Source organism: Lynx canadensis, chromosome F1, assembly GCF_007474595.2.
Source record: "Lynx canadensis isolate LIC74 chromosome F1, mLynCan4.pri.v2, whole genome shotgun sequence".
Classification (NCBI taxonomy): Eukaryota; Metazoa; Chordata; class Mammalia; order Carnivora; family Felidae; genus Lynx; species Lynx canadensis.
In genome coordinates this window covers 67,756,458-67,774,573 of record NC_044319.2, presented here as the reverse complement: position 1 = coordinate 67,774,573, position 18,116 = coordinate 67,756,458, and the positions used below count along the sequence as shown (strand labels likewise).

General features: G+C 61.2%; 2 protein-coding genes across 4 annotated transcripts; one reads left to right on the top strand and one right to left on the bottom strand.

Moving 5' to 3' along the window:
* The first annotated feature begins 171 nt into the window (after positions 1-171).
* HCN3 (hyperpolarization activated cyclic nucleotide gated potassium channel 3) lies at positions 172-9,518 on the top strand. Its single transcript, XM_030303299.2, has 8 exons — positions 172-478; positions 3,552-3,981; positions 4,887-5,048; positions 5,416-5,634; positions 6,047-6,193; positions 6,620-6,860; positions 7,669-7,833; positions 8,268-9,518. Exons 1-8 carry the CDS (start codon positions 201-203, stop codon positions 8,966-8,968), a joined length of 2,343 nt encoding a protein of 780 aa, XP_030159159.1. The 5' UTR covers positions 172-200; the 3' UTR covers positions 8,969-9,518.
* Positions 9,519-9,807: 289 nt separating this feature from the next.
* Positions 9,808-18,116, bottom strand: PKLR (pyruvate kinase L/R). Of its 3 annotated transcripts, none has more exons than XM_030303320.1 (11): positions 18,017-18,116; positions 16,878-17,060; positions 14,484-14,575; positions 14,240-14,371; positions 13,970-14,156; positions 13,343-13,613; positions 13,072-13,222; positions 12,623-12,775; positions 12,364-12,530; positions 11,554-11,735; positions 9,808-11,046 (listed from the first exon to the last, which is right to left on the bottom strand). In XM_030303320.1, exons 1-11 carry the CDS (start codon positions 18,114-18,116, stop codon positions 10,940-10,942), a joined length of 1,725 nt encoding a protein of 574 aa, XP_030159180.1. In that variant the 3' UTR covers positions 9,808-10,939. The 3 variants fall into 3 exon arrangements, with proteins under 3 accessions (XP_030159180.1, XP_030159181.1, XP_030159178.1); XM_030303321.1 differs by lacking the exon at positions 18,017-18,116 and adding an exon at positions 17,627-17,669; XM_030303318.1 differs by lacking the exon at positions 18,017-18,116 and adding an exon at positions 17,199-17,563.

Below are 18,116 nucleotides of genomic sequence, written 5' to 3'. Positions count from 1 at the left end.
TGGGGAGGCTCCCGCCAGGGGGCGCCGCGCAACCCGCCGCCTGCCTCCCGCCCGCGAGTCTGGCGCACACACCCCCTCCGCCCCGCGAGCCGGCAGCTCGGAGCCCGCCGGGCTGCGCCGGCTCCTGCTACGGGAGGGGTCGGCGTCCCGGATGGCCGCGGCAGGGTCTAGGACGCCAAGCGTGTAAGCCACTGGGCATCATGGAGGCAGAGCAGCGGCCGACTACGGGAGCTGGCGAACGGGCGACCCCTGGGCTGGAAGCGGCGCCTCTGGCTGCTCCGGCGCCTGTGACCGCGGCCTCGGGACCGCTGCCTGGGTCTGGGCCCGAGCCCAAGAGAAGGCATCTCGGGACGCTGCTCCAGCCCACGGTCAACAAGTTCTCCCTTCGCGTGTTCGGCAGCCACAAGGCAGTGGAAATCGAGCAGGAGAGGGTCAAGTCAGCGGGGGCCTGGATCATCCACCCCTACAGCGACTTCCGGTACTGGGGCCCCAGCAAGGAGGGCGGGGGACACAGATCCCACCCCCATGGGCCGCGACACGGAGGCAGGGCACGCCTCACCCTCTACAGACTCTTCGTTTCCGGCCCGGGGGTCCTTGGGTGGGACAACAGAGTCACTTCCCCCAGTCTAGCCTGGGAATTCTTGGGCGAGGGATCCCCAGCCGGAGGTCTTCAGTGACTTGACACCAGAGGAGACACTAGAGACCTGGGTTTACCGTTTCAGGAATCCAGAACTCCACCTGGACCACAGGGACTACTGGAGTTAGGGACGACTGCCTCCTGCAGTCCTGCCGGCTGGGGATCTGGGAAATTATGCCATGTTCCAAGGCTCGGGGTCAGCCTGAGGGGGAAACCGAGCTCTGCTGTCTCCTACCCCCAGCACCTGCCTAGTTCAACAGGGCCGACTACCAGGAAAAATAGAGACGCTGGCGGGGCGCGGGCCGGGGTTGTCCCGGCTGCGGTTCTTGCCGCTGTCCCTGGTGCTGAAGGCGGGATGTAGCGGGGCAGGGCCGGGACTCCCAGCGATTGAGGAAGCAAGACAGGGGCACCCTCCCAGGTGCCTATCAGAGGGACCGAGGGTGGAGGTGGGGCCATTTCACAGTCCCCGTCAGGCTGTACCTCTACATCAAGGTCGCTAGGGGAGGAGAGCAGCTCTGTCCTTGGGGGAAATGAAGGACAGCTTTTGGATGAGGCAACAGTGTGTCCAAAGCACCTCAGGTGGGGAGCAAAATGAGCAGGAAAGATGAGGTGTGGATCAGGAGCCTGGAAACACAATTGGAGACCTGGACATCATTTTGAACCCACAGACATACACACTCCCTAAATGTTCCTCTTTCTCCCATTGTTCCTTTCTCTCCCCTCTTCTTTATTGCCTCATCCCTACCCCACCAGAGCACCTGTTTTAGCCTCCTGTGATCTCCCCCCCCCATTTTACCCGCAGATGTGTCCCCAGAAGCCGTGTATTATCATGCCGCTTCTCTATCTTCTCTACTGCATCACCCGCTAAGCTTGTGACTGCCTGTGAGTCAGGCTGTGAAGATGCTCCATGGCTGGGCGAGCCCTCTCCTCTCCTCCCCTCCCCTCCCCGCCCCTCCCCTCTCCCCCCTCCTCTCCCCTCTCCTCCCCTCCTTTCTCCTCCCCTCCCCACCCCTCCCCGCCCCTCCCCTCTCCCCCCCTCCTCTCCCCTCCCCTCCCCTCCTTTCTCCTCCCCTCCCTCCCCTCCCCTCTGCTCTCAGCACACAGTACAGGACTCTCCAGTGGCCCAGGAGGTAGGGGAAGGGGGGGGGTCAAGGATTTGTTGTTGATGGAAAGCACACGGTCTGAGGGGCTTCCTGGAGACCTGGCTTTGGGGACCCCTGTGCTTCTTTTAGAAGCTGAAGAGATTGATTTCGTAGTCCGAGTCAGAAAGGGCCGAGTCCTGAGTTGATACTGCAATTAGGTGTGTCCTGGAATTAAACCACTCTAGCTAACGCTGTTTTTAACCGCTTCAGACTTCTCTGCATGGAAGCTTCGCTAGCTTCCTCCTGACCTCTCCTTTCCACACTTTCACCACAGCAGTGTGGCTCTCCCCTGCCAGTGCCCTTGTCTGGGCTTGGCCAGAGCGCCAGCAGGCACAGGGAGATTAGGGAAGGAGAGGCGTGCAGAGCTTTTAGCCTCGCTGCCTCAGGATCTCCCGTGGAGCTTCTCTATGTGCAACCCTGTCTGAGGTGCTGGGGAGGGGGGTGGGGCATCCCTAAAAAGCTCAGTTCGGATGGGAGGCAGAACAGACTCCCCCCCCGCCCCATACCCTGACGCGGATGAGCAGATCCCAGCAGAGAACCAGGAACTATGGGTCCAGCTGGGTTGGGAAGGGAAGGAGGGGTGGGGTGGGGAGGGCTGGGGAGGGCGTGAAGGCCTAGACTAGGGATGGGCAGAGAGCTGAGGTGGAAGCAGCAGCAACCTCTTCAGAAATCTGGGAACAAAAGGTGGGTGAGTCATAAAACCAACCAGTGCTTGTACGGCACTATCGTATCCATTGTCTCAGTGTGTGTGTTTTCAGCACTCCTGGGAGGTTAGCATGGGGTAGCTTATCTTTTTATTTTACTTTAAAATATATAATATAGTGACATAAATCATGTACGTGATATTACATGTATATTATACACATTAAGCAGGTATATGTATCTGTACATATGTACATGTATACAGTGAGGATGTATACGTGTAGTAGGTGCGTGTGTATAGCAGGCATCTGGGTAGGATAGTGTATAATGATACATCATGTTGCATATATATTCAAGATGCACGTGCGTGTATACATACATATATACGTCTACGTGCACACACGTGTATATGTAATTCCAAAGCACACCCCCCTGTAACGACCATCCAGGTCAGGAGAGACTAGGTTGCTGGCACCCCAAAGCATCCTTACTGCTCCCGCAGTCCTTTCCGCAACCTACTTTTCTAACTTCTGAGGCACTCATTCTCTTACTTTTCTTTATAGTTTTACCACTTTTCTGTGAATTGCTAAATACTGCAGTTTAGTCTTGCCTGTTTTTGAACTCTGTACAAGTGAACTCATCCACTGTGTATCCTTTTATTTCTCGTTTTGTTCAACATTGAATTTGCGAGATTCAGCGTGAGGCTGCCGTTGGGTGGCGTCAGGGTTGTCTATTATTCTGGGGCGTGAGTATACCACAGTCTATTCACCTACTGTGTTTATCTTATTTATCTGCATTTTTCTACGGATGGACGTGTGGGTCGTTTCCAGATCCAATGCTGCTGTGAACATTTCTGTATGCATCTCCTGGAGCTCATATTTCCCTTGAGCGTGTGTATGCTCCTAATGGAATTGCTGGGTGGCAGGGAATGCAAATGTTTAGCTTTACTAGATAATAGCAAACTGGCTTCCCAAATGGTGGTCCCAGTCTACGTTCCCGCCAGCTGTAAGCGGCCATCCCGTTATTCGGTAATCCTTGCCCACTCTTGGCTGTATCAGACTATCTGCCGTTTGTCTGGTGGCTGGTGAAGTGTCATCCTGGCCTTCCTCCCCACCCCACCCCCACCTTAGGTTTTACTGGGACCTGATCATGCTCCTGCTGATGGTGGGGAACCTCATTGTGCTGCCTGTGGGCATCACCTTCTTCAAGGAGGAGAACTCCCCACCTTGGATCGTCTTCAATGTCCTCTCTGACACTTTCTTCCTGTTGGATCTGGTACTCAACTTCCGCACAGGCATCGTGGTAGAGGAGGGTGCTGAAATCCTGCTGGCCCCTCGCGCCATCCGGTCTCACTACCTGCGCACCTGGTTCCTGGTCGACCTCATCTCCTCCATCCCCGTGGATTACATCTTCCTGGTGGTGGAGCTGGAGCCACGACTGGACGCCGAGGTCTACAAAACGGCGCGGGCCCTACGCATTGTGCGCTTCACCAAGATCCTCAGCCTCCTGCGGCTGCTCCGCCTCTCCCGCCTCATCCGCTACATACACCAGTGGGAGGAGGTGGGGCAGGGAGGTGGGCAGGGGGGCTCGCAGACCCCTCCGGGACGGCGCTATGGGTGGGGCTCCTGGTGATGCTACGGGGTGAGGCAGCTGGGCGGGCTGCCTCCAAAGTGGGCGGGTCAGTAGCAGGGGCAGAGTGAGGGTTCGGGGGTACCCCCCCCACACACACCCGGAGGTGAGGAGGGCGGAGTGCAGAGGCTGGAGGAGCGCTTGCAGGTTAGCTGGACTCTGGAAGGAGGGAGTGGGAGACATTGGAGTTCCAGCGGCAGGGGAGCAGGATTTAGGGGTGCAGAGTGTGGGCTCTGCAGTTTCTTTGCCTGTGATCGTATCCCAGTTTACTATACGCTATAGGAGGCTTGGTTTTCCTCTTCTAGAAGATGGAAACGTTACATATACTTACACACGATGAGGTGTATCATAAGGATAAAAGGAAATAATACCTGTAACTTAATACCTCCTAGAACAGTGCCTGGGACATAGTAAGTTGTCAGCGTGTTTTCTGTGAGTGTTACTGGAGGGAAGGGGGCTGTTGGCATGAATCCTCGCACACGTGCCCCGAGGACATGACACCGGGAATGCCCTCTCTCCTCTTTTCCAGTGGGCACAGCCTGGGCGGCTTGTGCAGTAGATTTTTTTGAGTTTCTGCTGTGACACTGTGTGTGATTCTGGGCACGTGACTGGCATCGATTCCCTCCCTGTAAGATCGGAGAGTAGTAACACAGCCAACTCTGTATTAGCTGTATGTGTGCTGTAGAGCTCTGTGCAAATGAATAACAGCGCATTTTAAAGATCCACGGGGGCTGGGGCTAGAGAGAAGTTCAAGGAGAGAATTGGCAAGGCCAGGAGTAGAGGAGGACCGGCGGGGAGGGGTCCTGTCCACAGCAGCCGTTCCTCGGAATCCTCAGATCTTTCACATGACCTATGACCTGGCGAGCGCGGTGGTTCGCATCTTCAACCTCATCGGGATGATGCTGCTGCTGTGTCACTGGGACGGCTGCCTGCAGTTCCTGGTCCCCATGCTGCAGGACTTCCCCCCTGACTGCTGGGTCTCCATCAACCACATGGCGGTGAGGACTCCCACGACTCTGCCTTCCGGGCCCTCGAAGGGCTCTCGTGCTTGAGTAGCAGGGCCGAGCACTGGGGCCGGAGACGGGAGCTGCCGAGCGAGGAGGTGGGGAGCTGAGGGGGGGGGAGGCTACCTACAGGAAGTGCTGTTGTGTTGGAGGGAGCAGGCAGGGCAGGAAACCTAGGCAAAACGGACCCCCCCCAAGCTGCGGAGAGGCCCCCAGAACCAAACTGAAGTGCCTCCTGGGAGGCCAGTCTGAAGCAGAAAGGGGCACACAGAAGGACCGCCAGAGAGGGAAGGGGGGGGCAGGAGGACAAGGAGGCTCTGAGGAGGCTGTGCCCAGCTGTGCAGTATACTCTGCCCTCCAGAACCACTCGTGGGGACGCCAGTACTCCCACGCCCTGTTCAAGGCCATGAGTCACATGCTGTGCATTGGCTACGGGCAGCAGGCACCTGTCGGCATGCCCGACGTCTGGCTCACCATGCTCAGCATGATCGTGGGCGCCACGTGCTACGCTATGTTCATCGGCCATGCCACCGCCCTCATCCAGTCCCTGGACTCTTCCCGACGTCAGTACCAGGAGAAGGTGAGCAGGGGCCGGAGAAGGAAGGGGTGGGCCTGCAGGGGGGCTAGGGTCTGGGTAGCTCAACGTGAGGCCTGTGCTCGTGCTCCTGTTGGGTCTCCGTGTCCTTCCCTGCCCTGTGTCCGTTTGTCCCATGCCCGTGTGTGTAACTTCCTCCTTGTTTGGACCTATGTCCCCGTCCCTGGGCCCCTCCTCTGCCCATGTCTGGACTTTCCTGTCACTGTGCTGTGTGTCCTCCCCGTATCCACTGCTACCCACATGTCCTTCTGCGGCCCTGTGTACCCCCTCTGTCCATGTTTCACCCCTCCGGGTCTGGCCCGTGTCTGTGATCTTTCTTCCACACGTACCCCGCCACTGCTCCTGCCCCACGCGTGTCTCTGCACCCTCTCACCCACTGCCGTCACCCGCCCCCCAGTACAAGCAGGTGGAGCAGTACATGGCCTTCCACAAGCTGCCCGCCGACACTCGGCAGCGCATCCACGAGTACTACGAGCACCGCTACCAGGGCAAGATGTTCGACGAAGAGAGCATCCTGGGCGAGCTGAGCGAGCCGCTTCGGGAGGTGGGACTGGGCCCCGGAGGGGGCTGTGCAAGGACCGGGGCTTCTGAGGTGCCGTCTGGGGTACGGGCTCCTGGTCGGCAGGTGCACCTATAGGGAGCGGGGCCTGCGGGGGGCCTCGTGGGAGGCCAGGCCTTGGGGGGGGGGGGTGGGCTTTTAGGGATTAGGGTCTTTCTTGAAGGTCTTACGGGGGTGAAGGATATGCGGGGAGGGCCTGCAGGGATCTCTGTTTGGGGGTCACGGTCCCGCGGGGGATCACGGGAGAGCTCTGGAGGCAGGAGTGCAGGGATGGTCCCAGGCCCACTGAAGCATCCCCATCCTTTGGCAGACCATGACCCCAGGGGTGGGGCCTCTGGAGACAGATGAGCTCGATGGGGGCACCTCGGGGGAGGGGGCGCAGCCTGCCTGACAGGCCCCTCCCCTGCCCAGGAGATCATTAACTTCACCTGCCGCGGCCTGGTGGCCCACATGCCACTGTTCGCCCACGCCGACCCCAGCTTCGTGACAGCGGTGCTCACCAAGCTGCACTTTGAGGTCTTCCAGCCAGGGGACCTCGTGGTGCGCGAGGGCTCCGTGGGCAGGAAGATGTACTTCATACAGCACGGGCTGCTCAGCGTGCTGGCGCGCGGTGCCCGGGACACCCGCCTCACCGATGGATCCTACTTTGGGGGTCAGCAGGCCTCAGGGAGGGTGGGGGGACTGGAGCAGGGGACAGAGGGCAGTTGCTCCCCTGGATCACTGTGCGGAGTTCCTGCCTGGCTGTGTGCAGAGTCAAAGACTTCTAGCCCTTCCCTAGGCCTCCTGAGTCAGAATCTCTGGGCCTGGGGCCTGGAGCTCTGTGGCTTTAAATAGCTTCCTAAGAGATTCTGATCGGTAGCAGCAGGGCGGGGGTGGGGAAAGTTCCTGGGCCACTGGGCCTTCTAAGACCCTCAAGCGGTGAAGTCTGGGGACCCTAGGAGACGAAGGAAAGACAGGAATCGAGCCATACTGTTCCAGGGGCTTGAGTTGGACGGTTCCCTGGTGGGGTGCCCTGTGGGGAGGGTCCCGGGACCCAGGCTGCGTCAGTGGGGGCCACCCCACCAGATGTCCTCTCTCAGGCCCCAAACCACCCCTGCTCGCTAGCATCCCTGGGTGCCCTTTGCCCTTTGGCACTGCTTTTCTCCTTCTGGGTTGCCCTTGGACTTCATGCAAAGGGGTGGGAGGGGCAGGTACACAGAGGGCACTGCCCCAGGCCTGCCCCTTGGACCAGAGCAGAGGAGGTGGCTGGGAATGGAAATGACTGGAATAACGGAGCCAGCAAGGCCCACCTGTGTGCCAGCTTTAATCTGGAGAGAGTGAGAAGGATGGAGGGAGAAGATGCTTGGGGCGTCTCAGGGCCTTGGCCCCGGGCAGAGAGGGGGCCGGGTCAGCTGCCGCGGGCCCGGTGAGAGGGCGTTCTGGGGACCGCGGTCCTGAGGGCCTCTTCCCGACTTGGACAGAGATCTGTCTGCTGACGCGGGGCCGGCGCACGGCCAGCGTGCGCGCTGACACCTACTGCCGCCTGTACTCGCTCAGCGTGGACCACTTCAACGCCGTGCTGGAAGAGTTCCCCATGATGCGCCGGGCCTTCGAGACGGTAGCCATGGACCGGCTGCGCCGCATCGGTGAGGCTCGTCCAGCCTGTCTGCCCTGGGTCCTGGCTGCGTCCCCACCCCGCCTCCCCCGCGAGGGGCCCCCAACCTCCCAGGGCCCAGGCTCCGGCGCTTCGGCATCACGCCCCAGCCCGCGCCACTCCCGGCAAATGCCCCGCGAGGCCTCCGGCACAGTGTCCCCTGCCCCTGGAGAGATGGCCCCGTGGCTCCGTGTCGAGTCCTCCTTCCCTCTCACCCTCTCAGAGACATCCTTTCATCCCTGACCCTCTTTCTCCACCCCTGCCTCCCAACCTCCACCCCCTCACCCCATCACCGTCCTCTGCTTCCCACCCTCACCCGCTGCCGTCCTCTGAGTTCATCTTCTTATGCTCCTGCTCTTTGATACCCGACCTCCAGCTTGGACTCCTTCCCCATCTCCAATCTCTCCCTCCCCGGACCATTTCTAGGCAAGAAGAATTCTGTCCTGCAGCGGAAACGCTCCGAACCAAGTCCGGGCAGCAGCGGGGGCACCATGGAACAGCACTTGGTGCAGCACGACAGGGACATGGCCCGGGGCGTTCGGGGCCTAGCCCCGGGCACAGGAGCTCGGCTCAGCGGAAAGCCAGTGCTGTGGGAGCCCCTGGTGCACGCGCCTCTGCAGGCGGCCGCCGTGACCTCCAGTGTGGCCATCGCCCTGACTCACCAGCGGGGCCCTCTGCCCCTCTCCCCTGACTCTCCAGCTACCCTCCTCGCTCGCTCTGCCCGACGCTCAGCAGGCTCCCCGGCCTCCCCACTAGTGCCCGTCCGAGCTGGCCCTCTGCTGGCCCGGGGCCCCTGGGCATCCACCTCCCGCCTGCCTGCCCCACCTGCCCGAACCCTTCATGCCAGCCTGTCCCGGGCTGGGCGCTCCCAGGTGTCCTTGCTGGGCCCCCCCCCGGGAGGAGGTGGACGGCGACTAGGACTTCGGGGCCGTCCCCTCTCCGCCTCCCAACCCTCTCTGCCTCAGCGGGCAGCTGGTGACGGCTCTCCTGGGCGTAAGGGCTCAGGAAGTGAACGCCTGTCCTCCTCAGGACTCCTGGCCAAGCTGCCAGGGACAGCTCAGTCGCCCAGGCCATCAGCGCCTGAGCCAGCTGCCCCCCGGGGCCCCCAGCTCTCTGCCAACATGTGAAACCCTTGGGTAAGCTCTTGGGTGCGCCAGTGTGCGCCCGAGGGCAGATGCCTCTTGGGGAAGGCCAAGGAGACCCGAAACACGGCCCTGTGGGAATATCTCCCCAGGAGATGGCCTCTGTCCTCAGCTCAGGCACCCTGCAGCCTGTCTGACATCCTCCTAATCCACTCACTCGTTCATCAAACGTACTGAGCGCCTACCACATTCAAGACACTGTGCCAGGCGCTACATGTCTTCACTGCCAAGTAGAAGTGACTCTAAGGCCTCCGAGCAGGGTGTTCCCCTGGGATAGTCCTGCCAGGCGCAGGCTTAGCCCCAGGCCCCCGCCTCACGAAGCACAAGTCCTTGTCCCCCCACCCCCCATCACTGCCAAGCAACTAGATGTCTCTGTTTCCCTGCCCTTGACCCCACAGGAACCACCTGCTGTGGGTTGACTTCTGTCTCCCTGGCACAGCCGGGCACTGCCAGTCACCTGTGCCTCCGCTGCTGTCAACAGATATCTTGGCTCCCCAGCGTGGGCACCCACCATCACTGCCGCGTGTGCCCCCCCCCCCCACTACTGTGGGAACACCTGTCTCCTGTCAAGTTTGCTGCACCTTCTGTCCCTGTGGTACAACTGTCTTTGTAAACTGGGAGCAGCCTCTTCCCTGCCCCAGTGGTGTCCCCCTTGAGGCCAAGGGACGGTTGGCACGTCCCTATTTAATGTGCCAGCCTGGATCCCCCAGGTGGGGGGCAAGCGGCCGAATCCTTAGGTGGCCATTTTTTTCTTTCCTTCCTCCCTTCCTTGTTTATTCTTATTTATTCAATCATGTAATAATTGTATTTATTCATTTGCTAGTTTTATTTATCATTAATTCATTTTATTCAGCCATTCCGTTATCCATCCCTCCCTACCTGTCCTTATAGGGTCCTCGCTCAGCTCTATCAGCAGGCAGGGCAGCGATATTGAGCCCTCTCCCTACAGGGGGCTGCAGAAGGGTGGACTCTTGCTACTTTTAAGGGTTTTGTTCCGAGCTTAGAGTTTACCATTGGTGAGAGAGTAAGGGGAGGACCCGAGACATCCGAGCCTGGGGAAGGGCAGGCCCGTCAGTACCTTTGCCTTCCCAGGCACAAGGGAAATCCCTTACCCCACGTCCCAGGCCCCACGTCTGCTCTACAGTATCAGAGAATGCAGGGCCAGGACCCTAAGTCATCTTTCTCTCGGGTGAAGAGTCCTGGGTTGTACAATCACTCCCAAACAGCTGGGTTTAGAAAGAAGCTAGAGATACTTGTCTTGGCTCCTGGGTTGTGTGGGGACCAAGGTGGGCAGGAAGGAATGTCTGGGTGCAGGAGGAAGCAGCAGGGCCTCTGACCCAGCAAGGCACGAGGTGGGCATGAGAACAGCCAGGGAGCGGCCTACTTGTGAGAACAGTGACGAGATGAGCCCATGCGGCTCTCTGTGTTCCCCGGCCCTGGTCTACCCCAGTTTCCCCCAGAATGGCGGTGCTTTGACGTCACTGTGTCACGGTGAGGAAAGAGGTGGCATTCTCCCCAGGAGATGCATGAGGGCCACACTGAGGGTATCAGACGGCATGGATACGGAACATTTTTTAAATGGTGACTTTGTGGAGACTGTGGACATGATGGCCCTGTTCCCCTCCTCCCTGCACCCCCCCCCCCAGTATGGGAAGCCCAGAGGAATAGAATTAACCAGTTAAGCTAGGATTAAAGGCTCAGAGCATCTTAGGCTGAGAGCATTGGGTGCAGGGACGGGAGGACTGGTGCTTCCAGATGGCCAGTGCTTAATTGGACACAGACTTAAGGGGCCTGCGTGAAATGGAGCGGGGAAGGGGCACCCTGGGATGGGGCTGGATGGCAGATGTGGCCTAGGCAGGGAGGGAGGAGAGCAGAGAAGACGGCCGTGGGACCGTAGGGGTGTGGGGTGGAGGGGGTGGGGGTCCGGGTTGGGCTGTGTCAGCGGGGCACGGCATCTCAGGACACGCTCAGCACCCTCATGATGTTGGTGTAGCCAGAGCCAGGTCGCCAACCTGTCACCACAATCACCAGGTCCCCGACGTGGAGGAAGCCATGGAGCTTTCCTAGCAGGGGTGCGGGAGGAAGATGACCATCAGCCGTTGGGGGACGCTGGCCAGCCCCACAGTGAGAACCAGCCGCCACCCTCCGTCTCCTCCAGTGCACAGTGTCCCATAGGTGGCGCCACAGAGAGTGTGTCCACGGGGCAGTGCGGGCCGGGTGGCTAAGTACTGGGCCTGCTGCCAGTGCTGCCACGCCCCCGGGAAGAGACGGAGTATGATCACAGCCACACAGCTGGGGGGACGGGGTCCCCCTTGTACTCTCACCTCTTCCTCCTTACGTCCCATCCAGCTCCAGCAGCGGCAGCTGGGCCGACCCCTCTCCCACTGCCCTCCTCAGTGTGTCCCCTGGCCCCCGGAGGCCCAAGTAGCCCGGTGTCTTAGTGACCTTCTCAGGGAAAATATGGGACCAGAGGAGGGAGGCGAGGCCCTTCGAGTGGGTGTGGAAAGTGGGATCGGGGGCCTGATGACACAGACCTAGGGCTGGGTGGGGAGGAAACCGAGGTGGCTCACCACTCTCAATGCCAAATTGGACCCGGTGATCCACATCGTCTGCCCAGATGGCCTCTGGAGGTTCACTGTAGAGCACGGGGAAGACCCCTCGGAACAGGTGGGCCTGCCGGGCAGCCTGGGCAGAGCGGGTGACGGCAATGACCATTGCCCGAGGTCGGTACCGAGACAGCAGCTGTGCTGAGCTGCAGGAGGTGGAGAAGGTCTCAGAACAGTGAGGCAGTAGTGAGCCAGGAAACAAGAGTTGGGGTTCTGGTCCCAGGTGTCACAAACAAGCTGTGTGGCCCTGGGTAAGTCATCATATACCTCCGGGCCTTGTTTTTCTCACCTGTAAAATGGGCATAAGAATGCCTGCCCTTCTTACCACATAAGGTAGATAAGACACAATGAAGGATATATCGAGGCAGATAATAAGAAACTTCTGGAGAAACATGAAACCCTATCGTACTTAACTCACAAACGTCTCTTGTTAATCCTGACGACTCCACGAGAAAAAGTGGTCTATGGAGCCTGGGTGACTTACCCGAGGTCTCAGGGCCGATTTGAGAGCAAAGACTTGAACTAAAACCTTCTGGGACCTTCTGGAACATTCAGCATTGTAAGGCTTTGTGGGGTGAATGTAGAGGACTTGCTCAGGGGCCCTAGATGCCCAGATGGCCTGGAAGCCAATGTGCCCAGTGATGTCACACTGCCCTTCCAGCTCCCTGGAGCTCGCTGGCACAGTTCCTGCTGTGCCCAAGGCCCGCCCCGGGGCCCGTCCCAGTGTGCCCCTGACTCAAAGCTCTCTCTCGGTGCTGCCGGCGTCCTCCTTACCGGCCAGACTTGCTCAGCACGACAATGGCAGCAGCACAGCACTTGAAGGAGGCCTCCACCGCGCCGATGGCAGTGACCTCAGTGGGATCCCGGCTCAGTGGCGCCACCCGGCGCAGCTCCTCAAACAGCTGCCGGTGGTAGATGGCAGCCTCGGCCTCCCGGGCGATCTGCAAACACCGGGAGGTCAGGCGGGGGCGGGGCGCTGGAGCCCGGAAGGGGCGGGGCTTCCGGCGCATCCGTCTCGGTGGGGCGCCCCTACCGCGTGCTGCATCTTTACGGCCTCCACGGGAAATTTGCCCTTGGCGGTCTCCCCCGACAGCATGATGCAGTCCGCCCCGTCCAGCACAGCGTTCGCTACATCGCTCGTCTCTGCCCGGGTCGGCCGGGGCTTGGCGATCATGCTCTCCAGCATCTGGGGGACATCTGGGCGTCAGAGCGGTAGCAGTCACACTCTGCCTGGGGTCCCTGCCCAAGCTACTTCTCTGCCACTCTCAGAGGGCCCTGAAAGCCAGGGTCACGGCCACAAACTGTGTGACTCTGGCTGTCCCGTTTCCTCGTCTCAAAACGCGGGCTCACGGTCTCTCTTCCCAGCTCGGTCGCTTGAGGATCAAACACTGGACGGCAAAATGTGCCAGAGACCGAAGGTGAGGATGTTCACCCTCCCCCAGCCCAGAGAACGCGCGGGGTCCCCGAGGGCTCACTCCAGACCTGCGTGGCACACACAACGGGCTTGCCCGCCAGGTTGCAGCGTCCGATTATCATCTTCTGAGCCAGGAAAACCTTCTCAGGTGGGATCTCGATGCCCAGGTCTCCTCGAGCCACCATGATGCCGTCGCTCACCTCCAGGATCTCATCAAACCTGGGCGGTTGGGTGTCAGGGCTGAGGAAGCGCCAGGAGACGCCAGGGAGAGGCAGGCTGGAGAAGAGGCAGGGCTTGGGGGATGGCTGGGGCCTGGTGGGGACAGGGACCAAGCCTCACCTCTTCACGCCTTCGTGGTTCTCGATTTTGCTAATGATCTTGATGTTCCGTCCTTCCGGCCCCAGAACTTCCCGGATGGCAGCCACGTCACTGGCTTTCCGCACAAAGGAGGCAAACACGATGTCTACCTCATGCTCCACCCCGAAGCGCAGGTCCCGGGCATCCTGCTCGGACAGCCCCGGCAGGTCCACCTGGGTTCCGGGCAGGTTCACGCCCTTGCGGCTGCCCAGGACGCCGCCGTTCTCCACGTGGGTCTCCAGCCCCTCCGGGCCTGCAGGCATGGAAAGAGCCAGCGCAGGTCAGGGGCGAGCCGGGGGCAGAGTCGTGGAGGGCGGGCACGGGGCGTGGGCCCCCAGGAAATCAGGAACCCGCGTCCTATTGTCTGGCCACCTTGGGGCCTGGGCCGTGCACGGAACAGGCACCGGTGGGCGTCCGTGGGAGGGACGACTAACCCGGCAGTCCGGCCCCAACCCGGGCTGAGCCCTCAAGCCTGGACCCCGCGGGCTCCGGGGACGGGTGGGGGAGGGCGCTGGCCAGGGGCGGGGGCGGCGGGTCTACGAGGCGAGGGGGCCAGGGAGAAGGAGCGCACCCCGCGTCCCCGTGGCTGGGGCGGAGGCCCATCCGCACCGATTTTCTGCACCTGGAGGGAGATGAGCCCGTCGTCTATGTAGATGCGGCTCCCCACCGACACGACCTTGACGATATTGGGGTAGTCTACCCACACGGTGTTCGCGTCCCCCCGCGTCCGGAACGCCGGGTCCACGGTCACCAGCACCCGGGAGCCCTTCACTAGCTCCACTTCGGTCTCGGGGCCCTAGGGGCGGGGCCAGAGGGGCCGTGAGACCCGCCCCCGGGCCCCCCACCCCCGGCCCCGCCCCCAAGCCCCGCCCCTCTCACCCCCCGCAGGACCCCGGTGCGTATCTCGGGTCCCTTGGTGTCCAGAGCGATGGCCACGGGTCGGTAGCTGAGCGGAGAAGTTGCAAAGCTCTGCACGGCCTCCCGGATGTTGGCGATGGACTGAGCGTGGTACTGCGGACCAGCGAGCGGGCGTTTAAGGGGAAGGTCGCCAGGGCCGCCCCCCCCCCGCCCCCGTCCCGCTCAGGCCTTGGCCCCGCCCACCCGGCCCCGCCCCGCCCCGCACCTCGTGGGAGCCGTGCGAGAAGTTGAGGCGCGCAATGTTCATCCCGGCCTTGATCATCTCCTTGAGGCGCTCCACCGACTGCGAGTCCGGCCCTGGAAGCGGGGATCCGCTCAGGCGACCGACCTGCTTCCCAAAGCCGGGGGGGGGGGGGGGCAGCAAACCCATCACCGCGCCACGGGAGACCCGACCTTTATTCCCTGAGCAGCCTCTACTCCCCCGTCAGCAGCTCTGCTCCCCTCCAGCCAACACCTGCCTCCCGGGGGTGGGGGTGGGGGCGCTGTGGGGGGCTCGGAGGGGAGCGTCCTCAGCCGGCGGCGATGTAGGTGCTGCGGGCCGGGGGTCCCCCGGCGCGGGAGGGGGCACGGCAGGAGACGGCTGCCGGGTGGGGCATTTGGGGTCCGTCTGGGCCTTTGGAGCCGAGAGGCCTCCTAGGCCCGAGCGAGCTGCCCTGCCCCCCCCCCCCCCCCCCCCGCTCTGCCGACCTCCCCAGCCCGAGCGAGCCATCCGTGCTCTCCTCTCTACTGGAGCGTTCCCATCAGCACGGAAGCCTGTGTTCTCGGTTTCAGCACCAAAGACCCTCTGAGCCCCAGTTCCCCTCCAGCCCTGTCTCCTTGCTCTCCTTTGAAGAAAAACTCGTCGCAGGAGTTCTCCGAGCTCGCTGCCTCTGGTCCTCCCCCGCCCCCTGTTCTTCCTTGTTCGGGCTCCAGTCGGCGCTGGCCTCCCGCCTCGCCGGCCCCTCTTCCTGCCAGGGTCACCGGGAACCTCGGTGTCGCTAAATGCAGCCACTGGCCCCTCGGCAGCACCTGACACGCGTCCTCACGTGGCTTCCAGGACGCGCCCCTCCTGGCTTCCTGCTCCCGGGGCGGCCGCTCCTTCTCTGCCTCTCGCTCGCCCCCTCCCCTCGCCCTTGACATCAGATGCCTATTCTCTTCGCTCCCTTGGTGGTAGTCTGGTGGCTTCAAATGCCATCTAGATGCTGGCACCTCCCACATTTATATCTGCCACTCGGACCCTGCCCCAAACCCAGACCTGTGTTTCTGGTTGACTCTGTGCCCCTCAAACCCCCCCCCGCCCCTAGCGAGCTCCTATCTCCTCCCCTCAAAACCTCTCCTCCACCGTCTTTCCTGCTCAGTTGAAAATGCGACCTTCTAGTTGACTCCTCTCTGGTTCCTTCTTCAGCCCCACCCCCACGCCATGTCCGGCCCATCTGGAAATCCTGTCAACTCTGTCTTCCAAATGCATTCGGAACCCCGTCTTGTCTCACCACCGCCACTGCCCCTACCTGGTCTGAGTCAGAAACACTGCAGGAGGGGCGCCTGGGTGGCCGAGTCGGTTAAGCGGCCGACTTTGACTCAGGTCATGATCTCACGGTCCGTGAGTTCGAGCCCCACGTCAAGCTCTGTGCTGACAGCTCGGAGCCTGGAGCCCGCTTCCGATGCTGTGTCTCCCTCTCTCTCTGACCCTCCCGCGCTCACACACTGTCTCTCTCTCAAACATCAACATTAAAAAAATTAAAAATCTTTTTTAAAAATTAAAAAAAAAGCACCTCAGCAGCCACAGGGGCTCTTGCTCCCACCGCCACCCCAGTCTCCCCAGTACAGCCAGGGCGGCCCTCGTGGGAGGCCAGCCATTCTCCTGCTCATTGCTGGGCCGTCGTCTCCCACTTCTCTGGGTGGGGGGGCCCCACCCAGACCCTGACAGTGGCCACCAGGCCCTACATGGCCTTCTTCTCTCCACAATACCTTCATCCGGCCACCCTCCCCTTGATGTCTTCTAACCGTCCCGGCCTCTTTGACTCAGGGCCTGTGCGCTGGCTGCCCCCTGGTCTGGAACTCTCCCCCACCCGCCACAGACACCGCCCTCCTCACATCTCCTTCCGTCTCCGCGCAGATCTGATCTTCTCCCCGCTTGGGACGGCAGCCTGCCCCTCCGCCCCCCGCCCTGGGGTCCCTTCCTCCACTCCATTTTTCTCTTTTCCATTGTTCGTATCACTTTTCACATGCTAAATAGTTTACTCCTTTTTAAGTTATTATGTTTAGCATTTTTCCATTTTTATTATTTTGAGAGAGAGAGGAAAAGAGCACACGTGGCAGAGGGTCAGAGCGAAGGGGAGACAGAATCCCAAGCAGCCTCTGCAACAGCGCAGAGCCCGAGGTCAAGAGTCGGACGCTTAGCTTAACTGACTGGGTCACCCCGGTGCCCCTACGGTTAGTATTTACTGTCTCACCCAGCTGGGTTGTCAGCTCCCCAAGGGTCGGGATCTTTGCTTCGCTGATCTACCCCCGGGGCCGGGGCCTGACACCTTGGCTACCGAGCGCTCAACAAGTATCTGTTGAATGAATGACCCGGTCTGAGATCCGGGAGGCTGGCGGGGGGGGGGGGGGTGTTGCTTACCGATGGTGGCGATGATGCAGGTACTGCGGGCGGCCACGGGCTCCGAGTCGATGTCCAGCAGGCACAGGTGCTCCAGGAAGGTGTCCGCCATGGCGGCCGACAGCTGCTGCCGCTCGAAGAAGGCCGTGCCCAGCTCGTGGGCCAGCTGGGCCCCGCTGACCCGCCGTAGGTACCCGGCTGGCCCTGCAGCAGAAGAGGGCTGTGTGGGCCCCCGCCTCACCGCCACCCCCCCTTCATCCCAGCGCTGCGCTCCCGCCCTGAGCGCTCCAGGTTTCCCGGGGTCCTTCCTCGGGCCTGGGCACTCTACACGCATTACCCTACCTAGTTCCAAGGATCCTGTGGAGCAAGTACCGTTACGTGCTCTACAAGTGTCCCCACTTTCCAGAGAAGGAGACAGGGGTTGAGGAAGATTAAATAAATCGCCCCAGATCATAGAACTTCTAAGTAACAGAGATGGGATGCATGTCCGGGTCTGACCCACTCCGGCCTGCCCTCACAACCCCGACCTCCCGCCCTTCAGCTGCTGACTTCCCTCAGCCTCGGCCCGTCGCCATCTCTGGTCCACACTGGCTGCTCATTGTCCAGAATCACCCAGTCCCCTTTCCTAAGGTTCCTGTTTTCTTCCTTCCAATGGGTGGACTTCCCGAGCCCCTCCTCTGAGTTCCCCAGCCCCTTCAATGCTACTCTGGTCCCAGGGTCCCCGGAGCTTGGCCCGGCCCAGCCCAGAGGAGCCCCACGTCCAGCCGCACCCTCCATGCTCCGGGTGCCCGCCTGTCTCCGGGTGTCTGCCCCACACTGTCTGTGGCCGAGGCACGAGGCACGAGGCTAGGGAGCAGTTGTGCGTGCTGGTTAAAGTGTCACCACCGGGGGCCAGAGTCCAGGCAACACGGGCAGACCCCGTGGTTCCCGTGCGGCAGGCTCCCGTGTGCTCTGCCTACAGGCGCTGGGAAAGAGGCTCAGGCCAGGGCCCAAAACTTAACACCGGGGAGACTCCAATAAACACAGACCCCCCCCACCCCCGCCCCAATGCCAAGGCCCTCTCGGCCAGCAGCAGATGTCTATTATTTGTATCTCTACCTCCGCTCCTGATTTCCACCCTCGTTGCCTCCTATGCAGTGGCTTCTGTTGCCTCTCCTTACCTCCCGGAGCCCCAATCAGGACGGTATTTATGAAGGCCCTTAGGGAATTCGAGATCCTTGACCAAACGTCCTGGGGTGGCACATTCTCCTGGCGGGACAT

Bases quoted from the DNA above. Each gene is read 5' to 3' on its own strand.
- HCN3 (XM_030303299.2), top strand. From the start codon at position 201: ATGGAGGCAGAGCAGCGGCCGACTACGGGAGCTGGCGAACGGGCGACC. The intron at 479-3,551 runs GTACTGGGGCCC...CCCCCACCTTAG, and splicing joins CACCCCTACAGCGACTTCCG to GTTTTACTGGGACCTGATCA. The intron at 6,194-6,619 runs GTGGGACTGGGC...TCCCCTGCCCAG, and splicing joins TGAGCGAGCCGCTTCGGGAG to GAGATCATTAACTTCACCTG.
- PKLR (XM_030303318.1), bottom strand. From the start codon at position 17,310: ATGATCTGGGGCGATTTATTTAATCTTCCTCAACCCCTGTCTCCTTCT. The intron at 17,061-17,198 runs GTAGGGTAATGC...CTTCTGCTGCAG, and splicing joins CACAGGATCCTTGGAACTAG to GGCCAGCCGGGTACCTACGG. The intron at 13,223-13,342 runs GTGAGGCTTGGT...CCAACCGCCCAG, and splicing joins AACCACGAAGGCGTGAAGAG to GTTTGATGAGATCCTGGAGG.